At 32.3% G+C, this 17,184-nt stretch overlaps 1 protein-coding gene and 1 non-coding gene across 2 annotated transcripts; one reads left to right on the top strand and one right to left on the bottom strand.

Moving 5' to 3' along the window:
• The first annotated feature begins 293 nt into the window (after positions 1-293).
• TRNAV-AAC lies at positions 294-367 on the top strand. Its single transcript has one exon. It is a non-coding gene; the product is annotated as a tRNA-Val (tRNA).
• A 1,698-nt stretch (positions 368-2,065) lies between these two features.
• LOC120122072 (telomerase reverse transcriptase-like) lies at positions 2,066-9,210 on the bottom strand. The gene is given in 11 exon segments (XM_039141316.1): positions 2,066-2,384; positions 2,459-2,731; positions 3,172-3,707; positions 3,939-5,214; positions 5,602-5,746; positions 5,892-6,018; positions 6,280-6,518; positions 7,472-7,616; positions 7,751-7,816; positions 8,736-8,810; positions 8,905-9,210. Coding segments are annotated over 11 exon segments (3,468 nt in total). The 3' UTR covers positions 2,066-2,104.
• Positions 9,211-17,184: the final 7,974 nt, after the last annotated feature.

Genomic DNA, 17,184 nt, shown 5'->3' with positions numbered 1-17,184 from the left:
CTGGATTTTGAAAGAAAAGGTGAAGAAGTTATACCTATTATCCTTCTACTATTTATTTTTGAAATATTCGTATTTGACGCTCGTATTTGCACAAATTCGAACTAATCATTTACACCTTGTTGAAAGATTCATCTAGGAAGAAATAAATGTACCCCAAATGACATGTAAACTTTAGGAGCTTAAAGACCATACAGAAAGAAACACTCAGATACCCCCTCAATGTAGAGGGAAAGAAATTCAATAGGAATCATGTTTTAATTTATTATAATATGAGTGGAAATGTGAGGGCAACTGGTTTCGTGGTGTAGTTGGTTATCACGTCAGTTTAACACACTGAAAGTCTCCGGTTCGAGTCCGGGCGAAGCCAAATATGTGCCTTGTACAGATTTTTCTTTAAAAAATAGAAAAAGAGATAAATAAAGTTCTCTTCGTTGCTGGGGATAAAACCCGGGTCATAGGCAAGAATACTTACAACTATACTACATGTACTTTGTTGAAAGCATGTTTGTTATTACTGTTTATAAACTATGTAAACAGGTAATTCGACTTGTTTATAAACTGTGCCTGTTACCTTGCTGCACGCTCCGTCTGTGTTATTTTATAAACATTTGATTTAATTGTTTATTAAAATTATTATTAATTATAGAAATTAAATATAGAATTATGATTGATTATTACTGGATATATTGACAATATCTTTTCTTTTATTTGGTAATGCAGAAAGAACGAAAGCTAGTGAAGCAGCTTGGTCTTGCTCTACGAGTTCTGCCACTTCAGAATGAGGGTAGTGAAGAAGCCTAGCCCCTAACGGAACACCTCTAGCCAACTTAGCAACCTTATCTGCAACCATATTAGCATCGCAGCAGATGTCGCTGATCTTTGTTTCCCACTCTTTGGATAACAGCTCACGGATCAAAATAATGATCGCCCTATCATAGTCGGATTGGCCTTTTGAGTTCGAATTCTTACCCCCTTCAAACAATCCGTTTCGAGTTTTATCTTTCGAAACCCGAGCTCCCAGGCATAGTAAAGAGTATCATGGATAGCCCATAATTCAGCGTTTAGAAAGGAACAGATCCCCAAGCTCATTTCGCAGAACACCCCCTGCAGTTGCGTGATTGTCCACTCCGCCAACATCACCATCAGTATTTGCTTTAAACCATCCCATAGTCGGACCCTACGATCGAATTGTAGGGCGAGGATTCAGCGTTGCATCGGCAGCACCCTTGTTAACACTGCCAACTTCATTTTTCAATCTTCTGCTTTGGACAACTATTATCAACATAATTCGCCTGAAATAGAACATTGCACCTCCTTTTCCATAGTTTCCAACAAATAGAATATTGTGTATATGTGAATCAGCTTCAAATATTTTATTTAAATTTTTTCTTCTGATTACATAAATAAATTTACCGAAATAATGTTTAACGCATGAGTAGATACTTCTATAGTGCTTCACACGTATTCTGAATGAATGACAGGACAGGACCTTTCATTAGTATATATTACTACCACAACAACAACAAAAAAACCTTTAAAATTGAACTGAACTGAACTGAACTAAGTGATGATTTTAGAAAAAAATTATCTAAGAAATTATTCATGATTAAATTATTACATGAAAAATCCCTCCCTCGAAACTGCATGTGTTTGCAATGTTTCTGCCTGTAAATATAAGAAGATTAATAATGACCATCTTTAAGCTCTGAACAGCCTACAATGGGAATACATTCTTGTACCTGAAGAATGAGCAGTGCAATAAATAACCCACATCCAACACCTGTTATAACCAGAACCCAAGTAAACAACAAATATATATTTGTTGAAAGAGTTGGCTAGGAAGAAAAATTGTAACTCAAATAACTCATTTTTAATATACGTAATTCAACAAAAAATCTCTAAATAATTTCAATAATATACTATGCATATGTATGTATGATATAACTTTCTATTTTTTAATTTTTGAGATTTGAAACTTAAATGTTCTGCAAAATTATATCAAAGAACCAATATATTTGGGCTAAAACACTTGAATATTCTCTTTTCAGATAACAAAGCCCTTTGAACAATAAGATAATGTGCAAGACAAAAGAAAAAGAGAAATCTAAAACTCGATTTTCCACAAACTAGAAGAATGCGATCTTTCAACTGCGTATCTCAATTCAGAGGAATCATTCCCAGTGATTCTATGACCATAAAACTTGGATCTTAGCTTTGTAAGCAATGCTTTGTGCCTCGCTTGCTTCCTGTTTAACACCTCGATGTAGGCAGCTAATCCCAGCCATTCAACTTCATCCCTCACCAATCTATGTTTATGATCCGAACACGAACCCAAACTCGGACGAACGGAACCCATTTGTTTCTCTATCAGCCCATGCATGTACCTAGATATGGGAAGGCATAATTGGCACGGCTAGAGTTTTTTCATGTGCAAGACAATGAAGAATTGAATCCATACCTGAAGGATTTTACTATGATTTTCAGACAATATGTTCTGCGAGGCCGGAAAAAATCTGATAATTCTTGGAGATAACAATGGAACTTCATTGCACACAACAGAAAAGCTTGGTAGACATTCAGTCTTACAACCGATGAGGAATTGATATTTAGATCGAAGAACATCGGGTGACACTTGGGTCTCGTGAAGTCGCACAGCTTTTCCTTTAAATGCTTGCCCGGTCGTCCTCTCGTTCGGACAGTAAGCGTGCACCTTAAGTGCATACCCAAGTACCTGTCAACAACAGATTGAACATATCATTCAGGTAACACATTAAAAATGCATATTAAAATCCATTTTAAAAACAAAATGTTGTGTTGACAGCATGATGTAAAGAACATAAAAAAAAATCTTCTTTTTGCATGTTTCTGTCCGGGTACGAAACATTTCCGAAATCAGATATGCTAAATTACTTTTAGGTTTTCCATATCAATATCCAGATATGTGTAAGTCAAAGGAAACGGCATAAATAACACATTTTGTGATGTTCAATGATGATTTAGATGACAAATATGCAGAAACTGAAAGCAATTTATGACCATTGATGCAGCTAAACTGTGGCACATCTAAAACAAAGAACCTAAGCGTTATTTACCACTGCCGCAAATTGTCGAGAAGAAAGATATGATAAAATTAATAAAGAGAAAACCATTGCTGCAGGGAAAAAAACTGACCTTGTATAATCACCCTGAACTTCTAAAGTCTTCGAGTTTATAAGCAAACCGCTCCACGGAATAAACGAGGAGCCATCTTCACCCGTAAAAAGCCTATTTGATAAAATCCCAAAATGATTCTCAATGTCGAAATTGAAACAGAATTTTTCCTCATTCATGTAGCAGTTGTAATCCGAAAATCCTCGACACAACATGGACAAAAAATCACTAGCCAGATCCTTCGAAGTTGATATGAAGAGAAAGTCATCAACAAATCTTAGAAGCAAATAAGCAGGTGGAAAGATGGCTGCATCCGAGGAATTAAAAGGCAAAAGTCTCGAGGACAAAGCTTCCGTCACACGTTCAAGGTATGGAAATATAACATGCTTGTCCATATGCCCATAATATAACGAGCAAAGCAGGGTGGATAAGATACTTCCTTGAGGTATCCCCAACTTTTGCAAATAAAACTTTGAATCCAATTGAAGCACATTGCACTTTAAAAGCTGATGTAGGTCAGAAAACAGCTCTCGCTTTAAAATTCTCGAGCAGCACCCCTGAAAACATTTTCACAAAGCTTAAAAACGGGATCAGGCTAAGAACTTAACCCTTAATTGTTCTTAAAAAGATTACACCAGACCCTTCCTTGAGTAGGAAGAATCGGGATATGCTCTCCTGTAGAGTCAAAAGTTGGAGAGACACCAGTACCAAAATATTCAATAAACAAAACAGTAGAGATTCAACAGGAACAGAAAAAACAATTCCATCGATGGACATTAAAAACATACCTGATCAGCAACAACGCCAAACAGTGAGCGCCATGAGGCAGAAGACAGTATGTTTGTCCAACCCGGGTCAACAGTCTCATCCACCAACATGAGACTCTGGCAATCCAACAATTTTTTTTTAAACCATGCAACTTGATGATTCTGTTGTAAGATATATACATTTTTCACCATGACATCTTCAATCATCCTAAGCAGCTTATCCTGATTAACAGAATCAAATGCCTTGGAAACATCAGCAGCAACAATATATACACCAGGCATAGTTGTTGATATGTTCTTTAGACTGGTTATAAAAGGCCGTAACTTCTTGTAGACATCATTGTAATCGAACACTGTTGACCCTAACTTCTCAGGTTCTTTCAACAGTAAACCTTTTAGAACTGCATGTACGCCGCGAAGTCTGAAGTTTACCGAGCTAACACGTTTGGTTTTATATGTTCTTGGTCGAGGTTTCAAAATTTTCAGCATCCAAGAACATCTATATTTTGGGGTTCTCTCTTGCAGCATTTTTGAGGATGTATTGAGATTCGTTAGCATTCTAACTCCATTTTGTTTTGGACAAATCCTCAGCTTTGAGAAACCAAATGGTCTTCTGTGTATAATAGCTCTAACAGCATCCTCACCCACTTCACGATAACTTCGATCTTTCAAGCAAGTCACAGCACGGTCTATGAACTTCCGCCAAACAGGTTTGCGATAATAAAAAACAGTGTGTTTCCCACGCTCACCTTCTGTGACGTAGAAGTTAGCTTGCACCAATGGCACCACTAAAGATGAAAAGAACCATAAAATCCAACTAACAAGGGAAAATCTGGATAAAAAGGGGAAATCTGTAGATTTTATTTGATGCATGCATTGCGTTATGGAGAATTTCTCAAATCTTCTCAGCTGAAGAAATTTGAAAATATTTCTCTTTAGCGATCTCCGGGTAGAAGGAGTTCCCAACAAATCTTGAGGAACCAAACTCCTACAAACGGCCCACAAAAAATCAACTACCTGAGACTTCGAGCAATAAGGCATGGTTGACTTAAGCTCCATATTATCTGTAGCAGAAACCTGGCAAAAAATTCACCTAAGCAATTTAGATGATGTCTCTTGCAGCTTCGAACGCCTTATATGAATATCACAAGCAATACTAACCTCAATTATTGTTCTAGACTTTCCAGTCTTTCGATACGAAGATGGTAGAGGACAATATTTATTCAACAGCTTCAAATGATTGCACCGCCTAGTTCTGCGTATGAGCAGTTTCAACAACTTCAGAAATGAGTGATACCTGAGAACCAAATATGCAAAAACCATATTATAGAAATCTTGACTGCATGATTTATGATCTAAATACATTTTTTACTTGATTTCATATATGTTGAGAAGCTTAGCTTTGAAATAACTGACAAGGGACATGCTTCTTTGAATGCAGTACAAACACGCACACACGTGCATAAATCAAAAGGATTTCAAACATCTGCAACTGCTAAAACTGCAATCCATTGACTTTATCCGTTTCTATGTGTGTTCATATGCATAGTTAAAAGACTGATCTATATATCATCAGAACATGGCTACCTTACACGACTATGCTTATTGCAAATCACCCTAAGTGATAGCATAAAATAATAGAACATTGCAACCCGTGTAATAAAACTCATAACATGCAACTTACAGGCAAGTGGATCCAGCAAGACCACATTCAACATTGTGGGAGCATGCTACTGAATGATTGCTTAAATTTGCCTCAGTCAAACCAAAGATATTCTCCATGAGACACTTCGAGCTTGTAAAGTTTGGCACTAAGGTATTTAGTATATCTTTAGAATATTAAGGTCATACGGTAGATTACCTAAAGCCAAGAAGGGTTTACCTGGTAAAAGAAGAAAATGTATGACAATGGCTACCTTACAGAAAAATGAAGGAAAAAGTAAGAGATTCTCTTGCAAAATATATTAAGGATACGTTCTCTTGGAAGAACATATGAAGAGTCTTCCAAATTATAGAACATATATTGTCTGTTAATCTCAACCGAATTAGAGACTTTGTGTGGCGCTTTTAGCACCAAATAACAGGAACATTGAACAGTCGTCTGCATACAGAAAATAAATAGAACTGTGAAGACAATATGCGAGAATCAATCAAGGCAATATATTTTGTTACGATTTAATAAGATGTCTACATAAGTTCTCCATCTAAGTGGTGTCACTTGATTTGCGGCATCAAATTCAATTTTGGATTTAAAATTAGTATACATCACATGGAGTCCATGATTGAGCAAATAAAGTGCACCGGCTTTTATCAAGCAATTATGCATGCAAACATAGCTATGGAGTTGAAAGAAATAACCAACTTGATATGTGTTGATGGGGCACAAGAGACTCCTGGGCAAGCAATCTTCATAAAAGCATGTGGTTCTAACAATGGACTTGTCTCCGCATTCTGGAATATTTAGCGATTGGCGTCTCTTTCCACGTTTCCATTTAGGCGGTCTTGAAAATGGTTTGTGCTCTTCTGCAGTCTGAATTGAGCTTCCTTGAATTTCTCCATTGGAAGGAAATTTGCAACCAAAAGTCCGTTTCCTTTTCTTTCCTGCACAGGAGAGAGCTGATGTAAGGAACCATAATCAACAAGTTAAATCAAAATTTCGCAAGTGAATCAACACATTCTAAGGGTCAAACATTACCCTCAAACTGGACGTCATAAACTATTTGACCCTAATGCATGACTGATGAACTTTTTATCACAATTTTCTTTTACTGATGGCAACAGAGTCTGCAAGTGCTCATTATAGAAGGAAATTGTTGTCATCGTAATGTAACCTTCAATACATTCTGACATGCCTAATTAAAATCAGAGTTCACAATATACATTTCCAAAATAATAATAATATGATAATGAATTATCACAATTACGTTATCTTTCCATCAAGTAACAAGATTTATCCAGTTTAGCATAATCTTGTAGCAGTATAATAAATCAAAATTGATGTTAAACCATCCAGAAAAGTCTGTGTTTCAGGACCTTGTAGTGCATCCCTAATTGAAAGTACGCCATAGAATCGGAACTTAGTAGATACTAATGTTTATGCAGCTTAGCAGTAGCACCCGCTGTCGTTTCTTACATTAGAACATTTTTCTGTTCATACATTGTGTGACATTTACATGATTCTGATTATTATGATGCTTCTGATTGGGAGAATGAATGACCATATAATAGGTAGAGAAAGGACTACTTTCCTAAGCTTTGCAAAGGAATTGAAATAACACATATTAATAGAGTAAATAAATGACAACAAAAGCATGATCTATCTATATATCTATCTATCTATTTGCACAAGAACACATTATGTTTTCAACCAATCATCTATGATGCTCGGACTTAGATGTGAGTGTCAACAAAATTATGTTCAAATTCTTTAATTTTTTTCCGTGTATTTGAATGGTCTTTGAAGGGCTATATTCTCAAACCTTAGTCGGGATATGAATCAAATGCAAATATCGAATACAAAATATGTAAAGTTGAAGCTACATGGTATAGCATACCAGATTGAGGTATGTTTACTGTCTTTGACGACTTATTGCGTGTGTATTTGACAGGAGAACCTACAACTTGAAGGTGTTTCTTGTCAGAAATGGGAACAAATATTGAAGTATGCCTCAGTAGATAAAACATGCACTCATCTCCAACCTGCAAATACACAACAATTGTAAAGAAATAAAGAATTATTACACCAAGAACACGGCTACTTGACATACTTTTTTTTTCTCAGCCTACTTGACAAGCTTGACAGACAGATAGACAACTTCAAAGCTTCAACATACCCTTCCAAGGAGAATATTCCATGCTGAAGAAGTCAAACACTCCACAATCTGGCTCGATTCGTTAAGCTGTTTTGTCAATACAAAAAAAATTCCACAAACAATCATGCAAGAGAAACGGAAACCTTGAGCAAAAAACATGGCCAACAGCATATACCAAATGCATATATTGTAGGATGCTCTAATGAAGAATACCACTTTCATGGGAGATAAGTAAAGTTGATGAGAGATGATAAAGCAAACAAATATAGGACAAAGAACACAACAACTGCAACTTCCATCGAAAAAAAAATTTAAAAATGCAAATAAATATATGATAAAGAACACAGCAATTACAAAGCATTCATGAATCATCCAAAAAGACTTTGTTTCCCTCAAATTGCCCTCATTAGCAGGGATTGAAAGAAGAAAGAGAATACCTTGAACTTGATAGGAGGAGACAATGGGATCAAAGGGTTTCTTTCCTCCTCTCCACTGATACAAACAACAGAAATAACACCAACCCAAACCACATAAAACCATGAACCCACATTCAGGTTCAAACAGTCACCTTTAAAAATAATATTCAGCTAAATTTAAAGCTTCAAACTTGACGTCTGCAACCAATTGCTATTCATAAAGTGGGTAAGGAAAAAGAAAAGAAAAAACCACTAAGAAATTATACTCAACTAAATTCAAAGTTCAAATGTTAATGTCTACAATTACTTCTTACTAAGGCCTCACCAGTAAAAAAATAAAGCAGAAAAGTAAAGCCATTAAGAAATTATGTTCAGCTAAGTTTTAAGTTAGAAACTCAATATCTATAATCAAGTCCTACTCCTATATTCCTAAATCGAGGCCTCGTTTGTAAAATAATAAATAATAATATGAAAAAAAAGTCAATCCGCCAACATGAAAAGTAGTCAACTAAAAGAGAGGGGGGAGTGAAACCCCAAAGTTCCCAACTTTCTCACAAAGTAATCAACAGGATATAAACCCAAAAGCTCACCTTGTTATAACCAGAAAATATGACATTAGGAGGCTTAGATCCTTGACATGACCTCTCTATAGCCCTTACCACAATCTGAAACCAAACAAAAAACCATGAGAGCCCTTTTTTGAAGAAAAAAAGTATTCATTCAAGCAGAACGACACATTGTTAGAAACAAAAATCGGACCTTTTTTTGATCCCAAAGTTGATCGGGATGAAAGTCAAGGTAAGGAGCATCATCATTAACCACAACAAAGCAATCATTGAGAAGACTGATGTAATCCAAAGGGTCATCAGGTCGTAAAAGAAAAGCCATGGGGTCTTCACAGCATCGAAGACAAGAAATGCCTTCACAAAGGGTGCAAGTAAAGGGACGAGGAGGCCGATAGATTATGCTAGTAATAGTCGTGGCTAAACTCCTAACGTTGTCTCTGTACATCTTCCGTAAAACAATGGGTTCTTTCCCAGGTCTGTTCTTCTTCTTCCTCGCCATTCTCGTTTGAGACGGGAGTTTTGGCGGAACCTAAGGTTGTGTGTCTGCTTTCCCGCGCTCTGGGTTTAGCTATAAGGTGGACCACTACATTAGCCAGTAGTTACTATTCGTAGGTTGAAGTAAAGAAGTCTGGGGATTTTCACTTTTTTACGGTGTAAAAATTATCGGATGGGACAATTTGGTCATACTGTCAGTCTTTTAGGCTCCCTGCATTTATTCAAAGATATATAAGTGCTTAAATCTTTATAAAACCCTACATTTATGCTAAATTTTGAATTTATTTTGCACTAATTTTAGGGTAAATTACTCAATTGATTACTTAACTATTTAACTTTTTATTTTTGTTACTGATCTTTTAATTTTATCAATCACATCATATAATTATTTAATTATTCAATCAACTCACTAACTATTAAGAATGAAAATGATGACGTGATAGTAAAAGAATTGACATAATTCTACTTTCAGTTCTTAATATTTATATATTCTATATCTTGATTTAAATTTAATTTGATAAATTAATCAGTCATAAGCTGATTTGAAGATTTATTTTATTAATTTTAATTTATTTAATTAAATTAATTTTTAACTAACCAAATAGTGATACATCTCATAATCTAGTTGAAGAAAAATAAGCTACTAATCTAGTTGAAGAAAAATAAGCTACAAAGAAGACATAAAATGGTGTTCCTGGGTAGCCTCGAACTTGGTTCACACAAGTGATGTTACACGCCAAACCACTGAACTAGACCAAAGGTACAATCATAATAATATATAATGATACTATAATTAATTCGATCTTCAAATTTTAAAATTAAAATATGTATTTTTTAAACTAAATTTAATCTTTATTTTTCTTTTTACCTTCAAAATTTAAAATTAAAATATGTATATTTTTTAAATTAAATATTTATTTTTTCTTTTTACATTTATAGTTTAATGGTTATATAATTTTTAAATTGATTATTTTAAATTAGTTTATATTTAAAATGATCAATTTAAAATTATATTTAAATATACGGAGTATTTATAATTTTATATTTTATTTTTCTTCTAAAAACTGGTATTTAAAATATATTTTTATTAAACTATATATGAAAAATATTAAATATATATAAATATATTTTAAATACCAGTTTTTAGAAGAAAAATAAAATATTAAAAATATAAATTAAATCATTTATACTTTCTATACATTCTATATTTAATATAAAAAATAAAATTATTAATTAATTTCAAATTATTCAATTTCAAATTATTTTCTGTATATGTCAACATATACATAGTTGTGCATCTCATAACTCAAACCGTGAGGCTAGCTCAGTGGTTTGGCATGCGCCCCTCACTTGTGTGGCCTAGGTTTGAGGTTGCCCAGAAACACCATTTTATGTATTTTTTTAGCTTATTTTTCCTTCAAGTAAATGGTGACATGTGTCACCATTTGGTTGGATAAAATTTAATTTAATTAAATAAATTAAAATTAATAAAACAAATATTCAAATCAGTTGATGACTCGTGTCACCAATGACACATGTCATGATTCTATGTTGACATGTGTCAGATTCTTATTGAATGATTAATTTATTAAATTAAATTCGAATTAGGATCAAGTTGATAGAATATATAAATATTAAAGATTAAAAGTAGAATTATGTCAATTCTTTTAACTGTCACGTTATATCAATTCTTAATCGTCAGTGGCTTGATTGAAACAATTAAATAATTATGTGATGTGATTGGTAAAATTAAAAGATCAGCGAAAAAAGTAAAAGAGCTAAATAGTTAAGTGATCAACTAAGTATTTTACCCTTAATTATAAGGGTGAATTGTATAAAAGGTCATTCACTTTGAGTAAGGTTTTCTTTTCTTTTCTTTTACTAATGATTAAAATTAATGGTTTGATCATTAATATTGTCGATTTATAATAAATTAATCACTCGACGTTAACAGTTATTACAATAAGTGATAGAAAATTAATGTGACACGTTAACTATTAACCTTACAACTGATGTGTTATGTGAGGTTTAATTTTCTATTGACCAACGTTTGATTAAATTTATGAAAATAATTAATTTAGATTAATAGTTATAAAATTAATTAGGAAATGGACAAAATCAATAGTTAACGTCAAAGAAAATTTCTCAACCCTTCACATTTCAGATTCATCAAAGAAAAACTCACTTTTTCTTCCATTCGTCTAAGAACATATGTGAGAGAAGGTTTGAGATAATTTATTTGTATTTTAGATCTACACTAAAACCATTTTACAAAACATAAATATAAATATATGTTAAAGATGGTTTTGGGAATGTGAGAGAGGCTCTTAATCTAAAAGCGATAAATCTATCAATAATCAAATTGTTTCTTTCAAATGATTTTGTCACCCGAGAGACGAAGGAACCAAGTGAATGTAAAATAAATTAATTGCTATTCAAAAATAAGAAAAGCAAAATTATCGTTTGGTATATATTCAATAGGTATGAAAAGATTTCTCAATATAGAGAGGCATGTATGTTATTGGTTACGGATTCAATGGTTATGATTAACTCTTATCCCGTAAAAAAAGATTTAATACCTATAATTTTATCGATCTTAGAAGTAAGAACAAAAAAGCACTGAAAAAGAAGGCATGAACAATTTGTGGATGAATTGAAGGTTTAATGATCATCTATCCCAAAATTTAAAGTTATGTGTTAGACCCAAAAAATATAGACCAAATTTACTTTTCAAGCAAATTGCCCTATTATAATAATGCTCATGAAATTGAAAATAATAGTCAGAATCAAAAAAGTACAGAGATTCTAATATATGATTAGGAAAATTATTTAAGAGGCATTAGGATAGGAAAATTAGGAACAAAAGAGAGAAAATTTTCTTGAATTTTGTTTACAAATATTCTGAGCGCAAGGTTAAAACTCTAGATTTTAAGACTCAGAGAGATAATCCTCTTGTATTGAAATCACAGATAAATGACAATATTTTCACTCTCAATTGCATTCAAATCAATTAAAAGTATTTAATTTTAACAAATATTTGAAATCTTTATTTTAAATGCTTAAATGCATATTTTCCCTTAACTATATTCTTTTTACCGAGTTGTCCTTTAAAATATTTTTGGGACGTTTTGCCCCTCTACTAAAAATCATTAAATTACATATTTAGTCACTCAACTATTCCCACGGTTTTGTTTTGGTCACCCAACTATTTTATTTTTCATAATCATCACTTCACTTGGTCATTAAATTCGTTCGATTTATTTTTTAAATTTTTTAATATATAAGAATTCATTAAAAACATAATATTTGATCTTGACACGTTTAAACACTGAAAAATAATGAAAGAAACTTGAAAACGACTAATTGTAATGTGTTTAAATAGAATTTAATTACATTTTTTTAACTAAAAATAAATTAAAAATTTCATTAAATAAATAAATGTTATCATTAAAAGGAAACAATGAATCTAAAAATTGGGATTAAAAAGCAATCACATTTACATAATTTTGTGATTGTAGAAGCACGCACAAATCCTACATTTTATTATTTTTCCATATTTGAATCCTCTCAAGAACCCCCTCCTTCCTTCACACCTTTTAAATTTTGGTTAACTGTTTAAACCGACTGAACCGAAGTTTAAGTTAACCGACTGAACCAAAGAAATTCGGCTAATTTTAAGTTCAGTCGGTTAACGGTTAATGATTTTTTCAAAGTTCGGTTATTAGTTAATTTGGTTCAAAATTGATTAATTAAACAAATTAACCAAAAATTTTAAAAATTTAATATATTATTTATTTATTAATATCGTTAAGAATGTTTAAATTTCGGTTTTAAACTGAATTAACCAAATTAGCCAAAAAATATTTAATATTTAATGTATAATATATATATATATATATATATATATATATATTATTTAAAATTTCGGTTAATTCTGTTAACAGACCGATTAATCGAATTTTTTTGGTTCGGTTAATTATTTTTTAAAAAAAATTGGTTCGGTTAACGGTTAAAATGAAAAAAATTTTGGTTAATGAAATTTGAAAGTTCGGTTCAATTAGTTAACCGAACTGACTGATTGAACACCCCTATATACTAATCTAAACCTTGTTTGATTAAACAAAAGGGAAAACCCAAAAAGAGAGAAGAAGAATGCGTGCATCTAAATTAGGTAACTAAAATGGAAATAAATCTTAAATTTAGTGATTATTTTGAAAGAAAAATAATTAAGTGATGAAAACATAACAGTGAGAATAGTTGAATGGCTAAATATGTAATTTACCCATGTTGTTTTTAATGGTGTTAACGATTTGGGGGAAATGGATAATGATTTTTAGTTGAGGGGGCAAAATGTCTCGAAAAATACTTTAAGGGGCAACTCGGTAAAAAATGTATAAGTAAGGTGGAAATATACATTTAAGCCTATTTTAAATAAATTTCTTTAAAAATTTTGTGTTAAGTGAAAATTAATTCTATAAATCTAAATATGATTTAAACATAATAGTAACATTTTAAACCATCAATTTTAATGAAAAAATGAAAAAAGCAAGGTGTAACACCCTAAACTCGATTTGGCCTAAAGTGTTACATTGGCTACCGAGGCAACCTCTAAATTTTGAAATCTATTCATTTTCTTTTAAAACATACTCAATGGTATCATATAACATATAAAACAATTACTAAAACATTTTACAAACCGGAGCTCCAGGACATATAATTTAAAATCAAAATAATACATATTGATGTTTATAACTCAAATACATAAGTATTGTTTTATGAATACATATGCCCACTAAATCTACAGTAAAATACTTTGAAGGAGATGCTGGAAGTCCTACTGTGACGGTTCTTCACAAACTGCTCTAACTATTAACCTGCCAACAGAAAACATTTGAAGGCTGAGCTTACAAAGCCCAATAGTATAATCACTAATCTAGAGTAGCATTAATAGTTTCATAAGCATAAGCGTGCTAAAGATAATGCACTAAATAGTAGGCACATACATGATCTTGATCAAGTGCTACCTATTTAAGGCTTTATTGCTCTATAATCGAAGCAGAAGGTTCACTTTTCCCTTAATCATCGGAAAAGGGCATCGTCATGAGTACACCTTTATCGGCTCTCTACTCAGGCTGACTGTAACTACTTTGCATTATCTAAATACAAATCTAACTCGACTGTGTACTATCTATATGCAATGTTGACTATTATTGGTCTCACAAAGCCATCAGACACTAGCAACTACAGATATCACGTCTGGCTAATCCACCCCTCACGAGTGTTATGCCTCGTGCCCAAAATAACAGACGAAGTACCTTGAGCACTTACTATAGTGTATCCGAGTAAGAACATCACACCTGTTAACTCACCCCTCGCGAGTGTTAAGGCATCGGCACATAGTTAGCCGCAGAAGTACCTCGCGCACTTGCTTTAGGTGTTCTCAGATATCCTATACCACTAGACGATCTTCACCATCTGAACTAGATTGATGCGACTATACATGCATACCTAAGGCCTAAAGGCCACACGAAACTGACATCATTAACTGACTCATCGCAAGTGTTTGGGCCTTGCGGCATCACTAGCTCCTGAACTGCCTCGTGCACTGACAATGCCCTACTAGGGCAACTAAGGTAACCTGGGAATACCCTAACACAACTGGACTTACCAAAGTGAGGGCATCCTCTCACTAGATGTTATCTTGCTCGTTCTCTAACTAGAACGTTAAGCGAAGGCTTAATGGTCTATTACTATTGTTATTTACTACGCTACTAACATGTAATTTACTTATTCTCTGCCTCTAGTGAAGTCTCTATGCGATATCGGGGTTTTATGATGATTTTTGATGTTGCTGATATTTGACTGTACTACCCGCTAGTCTGGTACCTGACTTGGGTTCAACTCTTAGTAGCGACACTCTGATTTCTCTTGTTGAACTTCTTTTCGATACCATATGGATTGAAATGGCGATTTACACCTCTTAGGTTCACTGACATTCTCGAAACCCATACTCTGTACTAGTTCTGAATCTGACTCATTCATTGCACCGTTGGTCGATATATCACTTGTAACAATCCTCGTTCTTCAATATCCGTATACTTGTTCAACTGAAGATGCCTCGACGTATATCTCTTAGAATGGTTACCTCAGTTGTAACCCGTTTCCACAAGTGTTTCTGCATTCAGGTCTCTCATGGACTTAATCTTAATCTTACAGATCATTCTTAGTTTTTACTAGTCTTAATCGGGTCAAAACTAACCATCCAAAGTGAGTAGTATCGATATTCTACTTGTAATATCGATACCCTAAGGTCAAGTATTGATACCCCTATAAGTATCAGTACAAAAAATGCATTCTATTTCTGAAATTGAGGCCCAATATCGATATTGCCACCCTGAGTATCGATACTGTAGGGGTAGTATCGATACTCCCCTTGGCAGTACGGTACTCCAAGCCTGAAATCCCTAATTCATCGAATATCGATATTGTTAATCCCAATATCGATACTTAAACCTAAAAATAGTTATTTTAGGCTTGGGAAAACTTAATTTACCCTAAATTACTTGGTTTGTTTTATAATCTTATTTTGAATCTTTAGGGACTTAAATAGGGACTTAAAGTAGTATAAAACATCTTTTAATCCTCTAAAACATGATTTGATCATGATATCAAATATAAACTCTAAAATACTTAAATACTTAAATCATAGCAAAACTTCATACTTATGGTAATCTTAATATTCTAAAGGATTAGAAATACACTACCTTGGTTTTAGAAACCCGAAATGAATCCCCTTGCTTAGCCAAACTCCTTTCTTTGGTGATTTTGGTGAAAACTCTCACTTTTCTCTTTAACTTAGCCTTAACCCTTGGAGAGGAGGGAGAAGAAGAAAATATGAAGAAATGAAGGGGAAAAGAAAATGAAAGAAATAAATAGGCTCAACTTTTGAAAATGAGATAATTGCATCTTTTGTTCTCCTTAAATTTTCCCAACATTTAAAAATATCTTTTTGGCTAATTAAACTCCAAACCGACCCAATTAAACTCAACTCGGCTCGATTACCTAAGATTATAAAATTCACGGGGGTCCACTTACCTCTTGAATAATCCAGAAACTACTAGTCCGGAATTTGAGGTGTTACAGAAGGATTCATAAAGATCACCTTAGAAATTGAAGAAGATTGTAGAATATTACAAAGATGGAAACTTCTAGAACGCATGTAATCCATTGCAATTCATCACTAATTTTATAGGGAAAAAATACAAATGGTCATTAAACATATCAAAATTATCCTTTTTGAACATTTAACTTTTAAAAGTTACATAATGAATATTAAATTTTTAATTTTGTTAGAAAATGAGCACAAAACCATTAAGAAATATCTAATTTGCCCCTTCAATTATAACTATAATTTAATTTTACTCTTAATTTTAATTGAAATAATTCTTAGTAGGTTCGTTAAATTGAAAATAAAATAGATATAGATAAAATAAATATCAGTTTTTAATTTTATATTATAAATACTAAATTTGTACCATATAAACTAATTTTTTTTTATATGATATTATAAATTTATGGATGTATGATCTTTATATTACATTTAAATTTGTTAAATAAAAGTTAAATGTTTAAATCACATCATTAATAAAATAATAATTTTATTATTTGATAATATAAATTTTCGGACATCAAAAAATATAAATTTTTTATTTTAAAAATTAAATAAATAATTAGTTATAAAATGATTTTTTAATAAAAAATTAATTTCATTGCTTGATAACTGAATTTTTGAAAATGTTTTTTAAAATTTTAAAAATAATTTATTTTCATATATTTTTAAAAAATTAAAATTTCTAACTTTTTAGAGTTACTACTTAAAAATGTTGAAAATATTAAAATGAAATTTTATTTATAATTGAGGGAATAAATAAGATAATTTCATTAATTTAGTATATTATTCACCTCTTAATAACATTTA

The sequence above is a fragment of the Hibiscus syriacus genome, unplaced genomic scaffold (assembly GCF_006381635.1).
Source record: "Hibiscus syriacus cultivar Baekdansim isolate YM2019G1 unplaced genomic scaffold, ASM638163v2 tig00110384_pilon, whole genome shotgun sequence".
NCBI lineage: Eukaryota > Viridiplantae > Streptophyta > Magnoliopsida > Malvales > Malvaceae > Hibiscus > Hibiscus syriacus.
The sequence above is the reverse complement of the archived record's forward strand: the minus strand, read 5'-3'. Positions and strand labels throughout refer to the sequence as shown.